This window comes from Amphibalanus amphitrite, unplaced genomic scaffold (genome assembly GCF_019059575.1).
Source record: "Amphibalanus amphitrite isolate SeventyFive unplaced genomic scaffold, NRLGWU_Aamphi_draft 000032F_arrow, whole genome shotgun sequence".
NCBI lineage: Eukaryota > Metazoa > Arthropoda > Thecostraca > Balanomorpha > Balanidae > Amphibalanus > Amphibalanus amphitrite.
The window spans coordinates 1,218,992-1,232,850 of NW_024881528.1; the positions used below are offsets into that span (position 1 = coordinate 1,218,992).

General features: G+C 54.4%; 1 protein-coding gene across 1 annotated transcript in view; it reads left to right on the top strand.

The window, feature by feature from the left end:
• LOC122368499 (inositol 1,4,5-trisphosphate receptor-like) overlaps positions 1–13,735 on the top strand; it is a 77,860-nt gene extending 64,125 nt beyond the window's left edge. Inside the window, exons 29-50 of the mRNA XM_043342483.1 lie at positions 1,244–1,364; positions 1,644–1,786; positions 2,059–2,249; positions 2,463–2,592; positions 2,841–2,958; positions 3,393–3,628; positions 3,843–4,089; positions 4,467–4,648; positions 4,970–5,149; positions 5,375–5,602; positions 6,680–6,775; positions 6,976–7,119; positions 7,365–7,557; positions 7,820–7,942; positions 8,296–8,489; positions 8,764–9,109; positions 9,266–9,376; positions 10,204–10,349; positions 10,632–10,797; positions 11,074–11,234; positions 11,512–11,673; positions 12,086–13,735. Coding sequence (XP_043198418.1) covers positions 1,244–1,364; positions 1,644–1,786; positions 2,059–2,249; positions 2,463–2,592; positions 2,841–2,958; positions 3,393–3,628; positions 3,843–4,089; positions 4,467–4,648; positions 4,970–5,149; positions 5,375–5,602; positions 6,680–6,775; positions 6,976–7,119; positions 7,365–7,557; positions 7,820–7,942; positions 8,296–8,489; positions 8,764–9,109; positions 9,266–9,376; positions 10,204–10,349; positions 10,632–10,797; positions 11,074–11,234; positions 11,512–11,673; positions 12,086–12,178 — 3,711 coding nt within the window. The 3' untranslated portion in view covers positions 12,179–13,735. The remainder of the gene's footprint in view (positions 1–1,243; positions 1,365–1,643; positions 1,787–2,058; positions 2,250–2,462; positions 2,593–2,840; positions 2,959–3,392; positions 3,629–3,842; positions 4,090–4,466; positions 4,649–4,969; positions 5,150–5,374; positions 5,603–6,679; positions 6,776–6,975; positions 7,120–7,364; positions 7,558–7,819; positions 7,943–8,295; positions 8,490–8,763; positions 9,110–9,265; positions 9,377–10,203; positions 10,350–10,631; positions 10,798–11,073; positions 11,235–11,511; positions 11,674–12,085) is intronic.
• Positions 13,736–13,859: the final 124 nt, after the last annotated feature.

Genomic DNA, 13,859 nt, shown 5'->3' on the forward strand with positions numbered 1-13,859 from the left:
TGCATTGACGGGATGCAATTCAGCGGTATTGTCTTAGCATTTGTACAGAGTTACAGAGGCCGCAGATCAGGGGTACAGGGCTTTATGACAGATACTTTGCTCGTTTACCATTCAGGGGCATGGGTTGAAGGGGCGTGCTTCATTTTAGATTTTGTTTAGTTTGTTTTATTTGGGTTTTTATTTAGCGGTGTTTGCAATCGATATTTTCTTTCCGGTTGTTGAATATGTGAATATAATTCCACGATTAAATGTAACGTCAACACAGTGATAAGCATCGAAAACTCTCGGTTACCATTTATAAATGAATAAAGTCGCAAGTAATGGTATTGTTCAAACAGAGAATGTTAAAAATTTTTCGTGGGAGTCATTCTCGGTGATAAACCTGTAAGTTCATGAGAAACCTGGATTTTGGAATCGCTTGTTAAAGCAGCCAGCAGGCAGGTTCCCTCAAACTCGGAATTTAGGTAGATTGCAATAACGCTCCACACTGGGCAGAGCTCCAGGAGGTTGTCGAATGGAACTGGCTCAGCCCCAGCCAGCGGGGCGCTCCGCCCTGATCAGACACGGTGTAGGGAGAACTCGCCGCGACCCAGCGGCCAGCGCAGGCGCAGGGCAAAGGCAAGTGGCTGGCCGACCCTTGGGGTTTGGAGCCCCTTCTGGGGTTGTGCGCTGGCCTGAAAAAAAAGAGTCGCTAAGTCTCAGTGTGCCGTGCCGTCGCCGATGAGACCTATGTATATGGCGCATATGCCGTATATCTGTGTGAAGGATGCTGTCCTTGGTTCTGTCTGGCTGTACGTTCAATTATTCTTGCTGTCCATTCGGCGTGTCTGTCGTCTCTGTGTTTTCGCGCCACGTTGCTTGAGTGGGTCAGAGCTGGGTGCTGTGTTCATCTCTGGAGTTTTAGCCACCGTTGTGACTTGTGTGTGGAAGGTCATGTCCCTTCGTTGTAAATGGACGCGGTGGTGTTAATAACGTTTGTCAAAGTTTGTCGCGGTCGGATGGCTGTGATGAAGTTCAGTGGTGATGCCTTAACCGGACTTTTTCACGGCGTTCAGAACTCACTACTGAGACCTAACATCTGTGACCTGTCACCTGACCTGTCCACAGAGGCGGCAGCCGGTATTTGTGCGCCTGTGACCTGTGACTGACCTGACCTGACCTGTGACCTGGCATATCCACAGAGGCGGCAGGCGGTGTTTGTGTGTTAGTGACTGACCTGACCTGTGACCTGGCGTATTCACAGAGGCGCCAGCCGGTGTTTGTTCGCCTGCTGCAAGCCGTGTACCGGCTATCTCAGGTCGGCTGGCTCCAGCCGCAGCAGCGACACTGGGTCGACACCTGCGTCCAGACGCTGGCGGAAGTCGGTACGTACAGATATTGGCAGGGAGTTGGTATAGTACAGACAACGTGCTAATGCTGGCAGAAGTAATTAGTACATGCATGGTCCCATCGCCCCCCCCCCCCCCCCAAGGTAATATCGTCGTCCAGAAAGATGTAAGTGATACTCTGTTGTCCTGGATCTTACCCCCTCTGTAAATTTTATCGCTTTGCCATCAACGCTTATTTGACCTGTACTCTTCTGTCGTGTGTTGGCCACCTGTTCATTTTGTATAACGTGCTGTTCCCCACCGTCTATCTGGCAGCCAAGAGTCGCGGTATCGCCATTCCCAGCGACCTGGAGGTGCAGGTCCAGGCCATGTTCTCCCGAGTGGCGATGGTGAACCGGCAGTCCAACAAGTGGCTCCAGATGATAAGAGGACCCAAGCGGGAGGTGTCCTCCCATCATGTGAGTGACGATAGGGCGAAGCAACGTATAACACAGACTCAGATCAATGATGGATGGACAAGTGGTGGACGTGGTTGAAAACATGCATGATGCAAAACGGACGTGTTTCATTTGGCGCATTTTAATGTTTGAAGACGGTCGGTGGCGGTGGTATCGAGCTGCTCTTTGTGTGGTAGCATGGTGGATGACTACCGCCATTTCCTCCACTTTCACTGTATCGCCTCCCTCCCACGTACATCTGTCAGTTTACTCAGCCTTATCCCCTCGTGCAGTTGACGGCCCGTGTGGATCACCGGATCCTGGAGGGGTTCCACGACATCGTGGCCACGCTGGAGGACCACCTGAAGCCGCTGGTGGACGCCGAAAAGTCTGTGCTCGTCGACATCCTCTACCGGCCCGAGCTGCTCTTCCCGCCAAACACCGAGGCGCGCCAAAAGTGCGAGGACGGCGGCTTCATCTCACGGTGAGTGAGTGGTGTCGGGCATTGAAGGATATATGTTTGTCTAGATGGCGCTGAGATGAAGCAGCTGGGTCCCGTGTATCATTGCCGTTTATGTTTGGAGTCGTCTTTGTTTCTTTTTTCGATATAATCCGACTCACATAATTCACTTTTACGTAGCAATTAACAGAATATGCGCTCCAGTTTCATAACGCTCTCCGTCTCCCCCACCTCCAGCCTAATCCGACACACGGAACGGCTGCTGGGCAACACGGACGAGGGCCTCTCAGGGACGCAGGAACTGCGCATCAAGGTCCTCCAGACGCTCAGGTCGATGATGTCCAAAGACGCCAACTACGGAGAAAAGGTGAGCGATAACACCATCTCCCTCGTGACATAGGACAACGCCGAATGAAAGGGAATAGATGATTGTAATTTGTGTTCAGAGCTTTATTCAACACATCAGTAATTGTATTGATCAGTGTTTGAAGTATTGGTGCTGGTGGGGTTTACTGGATCAGTTTGTTGGTACTTGGTTATGCTGCTTGCATTCCCGACCATCACCTCTTTGTATATAGCCTCACTATGTTTCACCGTCTGCCGTCCCGCCGTCAGGGTGACAAGCTGCGTCTGTCGCTACTGGAGCGCTACTTCGGTAACCTGCGCACCAAGTCGTCGGGCTGCTCGTCGGGCGGCGCTGGCTCCTCTGCCGCACAGCGTGTCTCCTCTGGAGGTAGGCCATGCGAGAAGCTCAGCGTCCGCAGTGGGCAGTCGGACCCAACGCTTTACTGCGGCTGGGATGGGCGGCTCGTCCTAGCCACGTGAATGTCACGCTCTTTTTGGCTTTGACAGCAGCTGAATTTGTATTTATTATTCTTTGTTGATTATTCTGACCCTGGATAATTAAGTAACCTGCGCTGTCGCCGTGGGCCGCGGATGTGTCTGACCCACCTCTCTCCCAGGGACTCTGCTGCCGCTGGCCGGTATGACCAATAACATGTCGGAGGTGCAGTGCCACCTGGACCGGGAGGGCGCCGGTATATCTGACCTGTCGTGGCCTCTCCCCCAGGGACGCTGCTGCCGCGGGCCGGTACGACCACTTCGGAGGTGCAGTGCCACCTGGACCGCGAGGGCGCAGTAGTCTGACCTGGGTGACCTCTATTCCAGGTACGCTGCTGCCGCGGGCCGGTATGACCATGTCGGAGGTGCAGTGCCACCTGGACCGCGAGGGCGCCAGCACGCTGGTCATGGAGCTGGTCACCCGCTCGGCGGCCAGTCACGAGATCTTCACCGAGGCTGTCCACCTGGGCATCGCGCTGCTCGAGGGCGGCAACCCGGACATCCAGAAGAGCATGTTCACCACGCTTATCAGCCGCGACAGCACCCGGCAGGCCTTCTTTAAGGTGAGAGCGACATCGTCAGTGTCGTCCTGGACTCAATTAATGATACTGTTTCGACTAGCAGCATGTCGTTTCTACTGTCCTAGATCATTGGACTTCTGAATGTTGTCGCCCGTGCAGCCTGCTCTGCTGGCTTTTAGCCACAGGAGTGTTCTTCTCTATGATGTGAAGCCAGTAAAGCGAAGCTGACCCCAGACCGTCTCTCTGTCTCGCGCAGGTGTTCTCGGAGAAGATGCGGGGCGCCCAGATCGAGATCAAGAACACGGTCATGGTGAACACGGCCGACATCACGGCCAAGACGGCCGAGGAGCAGCAGGGCCGCGAGCACGAGCGACACCAGAAGCCGCGCCGCCTCACACCGCGCGCCAACGGGCTCACCGTCACAGACGAGCTGCGCCACGAGCTCAACGACGCGGCGCGCAGCACCCAGCAGGCCTACCACAATGTGCGCAGCACCATTGAAGGTACGAGGGAGCGGCGGCAAATTATTGATCTGATACTGGACTGGTTTGGTAGGCTGGGTGAAATTGGATTCCAAATGGGCTAATATAGCAGTGGTCGACTGGCAGACTTTATAGCTGAAATAAGCCTAGGGGCAGTAATTTTGCGTCCCAGAAATTACCAAGAATCTGGCTCTGCCTGGATCTGGTACCTATCTGGCTCTTATTTTGGAAAAGAATGGATGGCTTACCAATTTCAAAGACGTGTGAACTGGCTCGCGGCACTCTGGGACCATCTAACCTAGTTGAATTCTGTTGTGACCCCCAGGTGACGAGTTGGAGCCGTGTCTGACCTATCCGACCTCTGACTCTGTCTGACTAATGAGTCTGTCTGACCCCAGGTGACGAGTCGGAGCCCTGTCTGACGCCCTCGTCTGACGCGCTGGTTGATATGCTGGCGGAGCGCGCCGACCGCGTCAAGGAGAAGCAGGACGACAACGCGCTGTCGGCCAAAGTGATGGTGATGGACCCGATCCTGCGCTTCCTGCAGCTGCTCTGTGAGAACCACAACGCCGACCTGCAGGTGAGCCGGCCGTTACCGACATGGGCCGCCGCTGATATGGGCCGCTGTCACTGACACGATTGACGGTTTCTGGGAAGTAATGACCTTGGAATACAGCTGCACATCGAAAGCAATAGAATGGCAATGTTCTTTAAAAAAAAAAAAAAAAAAATGCCACTACGTATGCTTCGCATGACACTAATAAGTAGACGAATGTTAGGCACTGTAATAACAGCTGTAATAACTTTATGCGACAAGTTGGGAGCATAAAATATGTTTGCTGCCACAGATGTAACATGACACCTGCACTTCTCCCTTCCCCTGCCCCTCCCCGTCCGGTAGAACTTCCTTCGTGACCTGAGCAACAAGGGCAAGTGCAGTCTGGTCTCCGAGACGCTGATGTTCCTGGACTGCATCTGCGGCTCGACCACGGGCGGCCTGGGCCTGCTCGGCCTCTACATCAACGAGCACAACGTGCACCTCATTGTGCAGACACTCAAAACGCTCACCGAGTACTGCCAGGTACGTGGCGGCGACTATGTAGATTGCAGGGTAGTGTAAGGTTTTGGTGCGGTGCAGGATAGTGTCAGGGATGGGAGCATGTAGGGTTTGTTGGCTACGCAAATGACAGTTCTTTTTTTTTCTTTTTTACTGGCAGGTGCCCTAAGAGCTAAAGCATTGGCATATTCGCATACGGTGGCAGGCGAATATCGATTTGTGGTGACTGATTTCACCTCTTATGTCCAGGGTCCCTGTCATGAGAACCAGAACTGCATCGCCACCCACGAGTCCAACGGGCTGGACATCATCATCGCGCTCATCCTGAACGACATCAACCCGCTGGGCAAGACGCGCATGGACCTGGTGCTGGACCTGAAGAACAATGCCTCCAAGCTGCTGCTGGCCATCATGGAGTCGCGGGCCGACAGCGAAAACGCCGAGCGCATCCTCAGCAACATGAACCCCAAACAGCTGGTGAGCCATCCTCAGCAACATAAACCCCAAACAGCTGGTCAGTACCGAACGCATCCTCAGTAACATGAACCCCAAACAGCTGGTGAGTACCGAACGCATCCTCAGCGACATGAACCCCAAACAGCTGGTGAGTACCGAACGCATCCTCAGCGACATGAACCCCAAACAGCTGGTGAGTACCGAACGCATCCTCAGTAACATGAACCCCAAACAGCTGGTGAGTACCGAACGCATCCTCAGTAACATGAACCCCAAACAGCTGGTGAGTACCGAACGCATCCTCAGCGACATGAACCCCAAACAGCTGGTGAGTACCGAACGCATCCTCAGCGACATGAACCCCAAACAGCTGGTGAGTTCCGAGCCATACTTAGCGGCATGAAGCCCAAGCAGCTGATAAGTCATCCTCAGCAACATGAACTCCAAACAGCTGGTCAGTACCGAGCGCATTCTCAGCAACATGAACCCCAAACAGCTGGTTAGTACCGAACCCGGCCTACCAGCAACATGAATCAAAAACCTTTATGGCAGCGACAGAATCCAACCAGCTGGTCAGCAAATGAGCTGTCATCAACAAGCCTGGCAGTCTTATCCGACGTGTTACGCAACACGAGCTGTCAGTTATTTTGTCGAGTTTTCCCCGAAAATAGGAATCAGAAACGGTTGGATGTTGATTACTGCCTTCGTAATGACGCCCATTCCCGTATGAGTTACATACCCATTCATTAGTCAATCATTTGTCCGCGACCGCGCACTGTGCTGCTTTAGACCCCCCTCCCCCTTGATGCGGCCTCTGACCTTTGTCCGTCTTCACCTGGTAACAGCTGGACGTGTCGCGCCTACTACCAGGACTGTCTCTAACCCCCCCCCCCCCCCACCGTCAAAACTGGACGTGGCGTGTCGCGCCTACTTAACCAGGACGGACTCTGATCCCCCCCCCCCCCCACCGACAGCTGGACGTGGCGTGTCGCGCCTACTTAACCAGGACGGACTCTGATCCCCCCTCCACCGACAGCTGGACGTGGCGTGTCGCGCCTACTTAACCAGGACGGACTCTGATCCCCCCTCCACCGACAGCTGGACGTGGCGTGTCGCGCCTACTACCAGGACGGGCTGGTTGATGAAGCAGAGGATGACCCCGCCGACGGTGACGACGGCGTCTCCCCGCGAGAGGTAAGGTTGGGGGCGGGAAACTATTCAAGGAAGCTGAATATGCCAAGATTAACTGTGTTTTACAGAATATGAGATCCTAACAGTATGTCATGATTTGGTTTCGGTGTTAATTACCAGTATCCTCGTCCGACAGGTGGGACACAACATCTACATCCTGTGTCATCAGTTCTCGGTATTGACCAGTGTCTCCTGCCCACCAGGTGGGGCACAACATCTACATCCTGTGCCACCAATTGTCGCATCACAACCGCGACCTGCAGACTCTGCTGAGGCAGACAGAGAGCCTCGACACCAAGATGTCGCGCGCACTGGAGTACTACCGAACACACACGGCCCAAATCGAGGTACGGAACCGCGGAATACCGCGCAGTAGCCAGGTGTAAGTGCGGTCCGATGCGTATTGTAGCGCTACCTGCCCAGTCATTTCGTGACGCGTGAGCGTCAGCCGCGGGAGTATGGACTGCCTTTTATTTTTGTCGCTTTTGATACTAGCTCTAGCTCCACAACCCTTCTCAGCTGTTCCGAGCTCAGACTTCTGTCTGGTACATTTTTTCTTGTTCAGTGAACTACCCTCCCTCTCTCTTCCCAGATCGTGCGCTCGGATCGAACCATGGAGCAGATCGTGTTCCCGATCCCGGAGATCTGCGAGTACCTGACCAAGGAGACCCAGACGCGCATCCACACCACTGTGGAGCGGGACGAGCAGGGCTCCAAGGTGCAGGGATTCTTCGACCAGTGCGACTACCTCTTCGACGAAATGAAGTGGCAAAAGAAACTCAGAGGTGAGGAGTTGAACTGGGTGAGGCAGGACGGTCCAATACAGGGAGCAGGGTTTAGTGGATACCAGGCCTATCGTCATACTGCTTAGTATGACGGGCGGGTTTGGCACTTGGCAGGGTTCTTCTCTTCGCAGTGGGGCTGGCGGCTGCTTTCCGCCTGATGTATTGCCCCTGGTCGCTACTAGGCACTGTCATCTAGTTTGGCATGGTCATCGACCGCGACTATTCATTCACCTGCTGCCCTCCCCCCCCCCCCCCCCCCCAGGTCAGGCGCTGCTGTTCCGGATCAGCAACTACATGAGCCTGTGGTCTCACGTGCTGTTCTTCCTGGCGGTCATCATCAACATGCTGGTGGCGGTCAGCTATCCCTTCACCGACGACTGGCCCAGTGAGTTACCGAGCTGGCACAGAGATTGCGCACCTCTGACTTGACGGCCCTGGAAGGATGCTTGTTTGGGAGAGTTTTGATCAGTTTATTTTCGGTCTGCCTTTTTTCAATTGCTCTGACTGGATGACAAGATCTGTGAGAGCTCGCCTGTGGAGTCAATTCACTTTTCGTAATCCAAAGCTATGTGTTAGGTAAAAAAGATAGAAAATAATAATTTATATAAACTGCGCATTTTTGTACTTTTTCTTGTAAGTCGACTCGTATCATCTGTAAGTCGACTCGTATCATCTACCTCATGTGCAATGTGCATCGACACTTGCCAGTGATATATGCCAATCGTTCTAATAAGTCAGGCCGCCCACCCCACTCTGATTCAGACGTGGGCAGCTGGATGCCGTTCACGTGGGCGGCGACGTTCGTGGCGGCCGCCGGCGCCTTCTGGTTCCCCGGCGGCATCTCCTTCATGCTACTTTTCCTCTGCGTGCTCTGCATATTCATATTCAGCGCCGGACTCGAGTCCGTCATATTCATCGTCGGCCTAATCAATGTGAGTGCTTCTCGGTCCATGCCGCCGCATCCCGTTCAGTGTTTCGCTTAACAGCTGGCTGATAAAGCGAATAATTCGATTACTTTGTCTTCTGTTTTTTATGTCTATCCGGGCTACAAACTGTGCTATTCATGTTTCTTGCGCTCCTCTACCGAATTATCTCTTATGGTCCTTTATGTTATAATATGAATGGTTCGTGTCTGTATGTTCTAGCCTTTAATGTCTGTGCGAGCTGATCTAACAACGTATCCGTCTCGTCCCCCGATCATTTCAGCTGGTATTTAAGGGCATCCACGTGGCCAGCATCATGGGCAACAAGGGCTCGTTCGGGAAGACGTTTCGACAACGAGTCTCCGACTACGAGCTACTCTACCACTTTGCCTACTTCGTAGTGTGCGTGCTGGGGCTGTCGCACTGTTTCTTCTACTCTGTGCTGTTGTTCGACGTGGTGTACCGCGAGGAGACGCTGCTGAACGTCATCAAGTCTGTAACCAAGAACGGCAGGTCCATCCTGTTGACGGCAGTGCTGGCGCTCATCCTCGTCTACTTGTTCTCCATCATCGGCTTCATTTTCTTCCAAGACGACTTCGTGGTGCCCGTCAGCCTCAACGTGCGCGCAGGTAATACACATGGGTCTTACAAGGCGACTTTGAGAGATATTTGAAGAATTTGACAGTTGTTGAGGTGGATGTATATTATATTCCGATAGTCTGTCGGGCTAGTTTGCGCTGCTGTGTGTTGCGTAACGGATGTGTGACGAATTGTGACGGCTGCAGACATGCCGGACGGAGCACTGGAGTCGGCCGCTGCCGGCAGCGGCTCCGGCTGGTGTGAGGACGAGACGTCGTGCGCGCCCGAGGAGCACCCCGCGCTCAAATACACCCGACGTAAGTGTAACACGCCAAAATACACCCGCCCTAGGCGCAATCCACGCTCAGATACACCCGGCGTAAGCATATCCCCCCTCCAAAAAAACTACGCTGTAACGCCCTACTGAGTGTACCGCTCGTCCTCAGATGATAACACCTGTTGTGACTGTTGGATCATAAATGCAGTTCTTGGATTTTAGAACCATGCAGTCGTTGAAACCCACCACGGGAACCTGGTTCTCATATTTATGCAGCTACTGACCGTAAACCTATCGCCCCAATTTATCAAGCCGGCGAGTACCACGCGTTTCCGTGTCGCTCGAGTCACTGGCCGTAAAATTGACTCGGAAACTGTCCTATACGCCTGACTGGTATGGCTTTGTTGACATTAGTCAACCTCCCCTTCCAATATGGAAAAGTTTAATGTCAGTTTGTCAAGGATTCCCATTTGCATTTCTGTCTGCAGAAAGTTGTGATCATCAGTGCTTTACCTTCCAAACTTTGGCCGTAATTATGCGACTTGGTAAAAGCTCATCGTTGCCCTCAACTGTAGCTTCTGAAGAGCGTCAACCTGTGGATGGGTAGTGATTGCCTGCCAGAAAGTTTCGCCTCGCACGTCCCCCCGTGATTTCGATTGTTCTCTAACTTATTGCCGTTTTCGTTAAAGTGCAGCGCAGCTTTTTGTTTTGTAGTAGCATGTAACTTGTGTTGGACTAAGACAATATTAACACCATCTATTCCGTCGCTACAGAGTGTCTTCTGAACTGTGCCTGAAGTGTCTAGCTGACACGTAGACTGTCTGTATGCATTTAATCACTGACTCAGCTGCGTTTGTTCGCCCACAGCGGAGGTTTTGGACGAGCCGCCGGGCGGCGAGGAGCTGCGGGAGCGCGCCTGCGAGACGCTCATGATGTGTATCGTCACCACACTGAACCAGGGCCTCCGCAATGGCGGCGGTATCGGAGACGTGCTGCGCGCTCCCAGCAGCAAGGTAGGCGGCCGCGGCAGACACTGCGGTCAACGGGCCCCTGCCACCCGGAGGTCGGGGCTTGAACGGGGAGGGAGGCTGGGCAGAGGAGACTGAGAGTATTACGACAGATGAATAACTTATTGCATGTGCTCAGCTTATTTGTACCAGACACTGCATGGACCAATGAGACGCGGTTCATCCTTTTTGCAGCACATATCTACCTGTCCACAATAAGCCGTGTGCCACCGGTCACACCTACCAGAAGAGGAACCCCTGCTCACGGCGCACCCTCCCCACCCACAGGACCCGCTGTTCACGGCTCGCGTCATCTACGACCTGCTGTTCTTCTTCATCGTCATCATCATCGTGTTGAACCTCATCTTTGGTGTCATCATCGACACGTTCGCCGACCTCAGGAGCGACAAACAGCAGAAGGAGGAGATCCTGAAAAACTCCTGCTTCATCTGCGGTGGGTGAAGGGACATGCAGTGCCGGGTCGGATCGGGCGGAGATTATGAAGGATGGGAATCAGAACCGAGACAGGCGGAGAGGGAAGGGTAGATAGACCTAGATGAGAAGTTGTCCGCTGAGAAGTCTTGTTGGTACGATGATGCTGTTGATACCCCTGTACAGTTTGGGTATTGGCCGTCACCGTTATCCGAACTGAGCCACCTGGTAGCTGAGTATTGCCTTTGACTGACGCGGCTCTATGGCGCACCCTGACTGACTCGATTTGTGTGCGCAGGTCTGCAGCGGAGCGATTTCGACAACAAGTCTGTGACGTTTGAGGAGCACGTGCAGAGCGAGCACAACATGTGGCACTACCTGTACTTCATCGTCCTCATCAAGGTGAAGGTATCGACAGAGTTCACCGGGCCCGAGAGCTACGTCTACAACATGGTACAGGTGCGTGCGGCTGTGCTGGCGGGCTGGCGGATACAGGCACTGGATGCTGACACCGCTGAGTTTGTCGCGCCAGCTGATGCCTGCCGCTACTTCGGTGGTTTTCTTCCTACCCCAATCATCTGGATTATGCCATTTTATGCATACTTATTGGCTCTATAGCACTAATAGATCTCTCTCCTTCTCCTTGTCTCCATATAAATAGAAGTTTGCTTTTATTTACCATCACCAGTCCAGCTTTCACCAGCAGAAGTTTTAACTTTCTCTTCCCCGTCGCTAGGAGAAGAACCTGGACTGGTTTCCGCGCATGCGCGCCATGTCGCTAACCACCGGCGAGGCAGAGGGCGAACAGAGCGATCTGCGCAGTCTGCAGCACAAGCTGGACGCCACCATGGGGCTGGTGAAGACCCTGTCCGATCAGCTGGCGGAGCTGCGCGATCAGGTCAGTGGCTGGTTGTGACAGGCGGTGTGGGGCGTGGGGCTCAGGACACATCTGGACGAGGACGTGCTGGGTAATGGAACAGCCCGGTGATGCGTGCATAGACGCACAAACGGTAGTGACTACTCTGTTGTTGCAAAGTTTAGTTCGGCAAGTCAGACAGATGACGAGGCACCATTAAATTACATGGCAGCTTGTCATTCTGTTTTGTCTTTGAAGTCGTGTATGTTTTAAACATCGAAAGAGTTCGTCTCTGGATTCGACTGTCGTGTTTTTGTTTTGCTGCGTTGGCAACTTCCCTCTGTAGCGCCCCATTCCGACTCTGTTGAGATGGCCGAACTGCGTAGTCAGTATTCCTACTATCTCTGGCTTCGGTTGCTAATCTCACTCCACCCGCCCTCTGGCTGTCGGTCAGATGAGCGAGCAGCGGAAGCAGAAGCAGCGGTTCGACCTGCTGCAGCCGGGCCCGGCGCTGCCGCAGCCTACCGACGCCGCCAACCACCTCTAGAGCCTGCTGCACGTGCTGTGTCGCCGGCGGCGGCGGCGCGGCCGCTGCTCCAGGGATGGGCCGGCGGCGGACGGGGAGGGCTCCGACGCCGAGTGGACGGCCGCCGCCTCCGCGCGGCCCCGCGGCGGCGCCGAGGTCTTCTCAGGCCCCGGCGCCGAGAGCTTCTCAGGCCCCGACGCGAAGATCGTCTCAGGCTCCGACCGGATGGACGCGGTGGAATAGAGCGGCGGGACGGAGCGGCCGTCTCCAGTGATATCAGGCAGCTGAGCACCGGCGTCACACGCCGTGCTCGTGACGTAACGAGACGTGACGCGACGTGAACCAACTCCTGCAGCAGACTCAGAGACGTTCGTCACTTCGAGAACGTCCGACAATCACTCGTTAATGTCCGTATACGGATACTGCCGCTGGGTTGAAGTGGTTCACCTTCCTTAGTATGTGCCGAAAGACATAATTAGTCTCTCTATGTGCGTGCGCTCGCCTGTGGTGCTTCATTTCATCCGAGTCTAGTGTGTGAAGGGCTGAGTTATATGGAGGTAAAGTGGGCCGGCTCTTTTCCCGTATGAGTCAGTTTATGTGGTAATCGGTGGCAGGCCAGCTCAGCTGAGGGAGCAGAGGTCACCGACAGAGTATTTATTGAAGCTGGCCGGCCCGGTGGGGACATGTGTGACCTGTGAGCCTGTGTTTGAAGGTGCGGGGAGGGACGGGGAACCGATGGCAGCTGGTGCGGATCGGTGCAGTGTGGTACCGGGCCGGTACGGGCCGCCGCGTCTCTCTGTGCAGGAGTTTGGCCGCCGGGCTCCCGCCGCAGGACGGAGTGCCGGCTGGTGTTGTTACGAGCCCTTGTGTCTGACGGTCGTATTTTGAGAGCGAGGCCAATCAGTGCGTTGTTACGGGCCTGTAAGAGGATTCTATGACATGTGTTGCCACTGGATGATGGTGTGTACGAGTGCGTTGTTATTTAGTGATGCGGATGTCTCGTTGTTACCGCGCGGTGTGTTGTGTGGCCTCTCTGAGCGGTGTGAGGACTGTGTCCGTCCCGTCGTCTGTAGCCGGGGACGGAGCGATCGCCGTCTATCCGGCTGGTGAACCGAAGGAGGTGAGCCGCTCCGCTCTCCGGCCTACTGACACCGGCCGAGCGGGCCCTCCGCCGGCGCAGATACGCCCGACATCTGTCCGTCGGGGGCCCGCTCAGAGGACAGGTGTGGAGAGAGAGAGAGAGAGAGAGAGAGAGAGAGAGAGAGAGAGAGAGAGAGAGAGAGAGAGAGAGAGAGAGAGAGAGAGACCGCGCCTAGCAGCGCCTGTAGTCAGCTATAACCTGTTGCGATTCCTAACAGCGTTTATCATGTGTTGTGTTTTGATCAAAGGTGCAGAGTTTATCGGCACGCCCCTGTGTAGGAGGGTGCTCTTGTTGTAGGGCAGTGGGGCTCTGTAGGCAGCCAGCCAGTTCCCCGGGATAGGAGCGGCAGAGGACTCCCAGACGCTCGGAACGCACAGGCGCCGGCTCCTACCATTGTCTTCGTTGTCATGTTGAAATAAAATTTACGTATGTTTTGAGCTGTCGATGTTTATGTGCATGCTCGGATAGGGTTACTTGTCCAGTGTTGGGTGCAAATATCGAGCGGCGGAGGGGCTTGAACCGAGGCCCTCGCCAGTCGGAGTCTGCTGCTCTACCAACTAA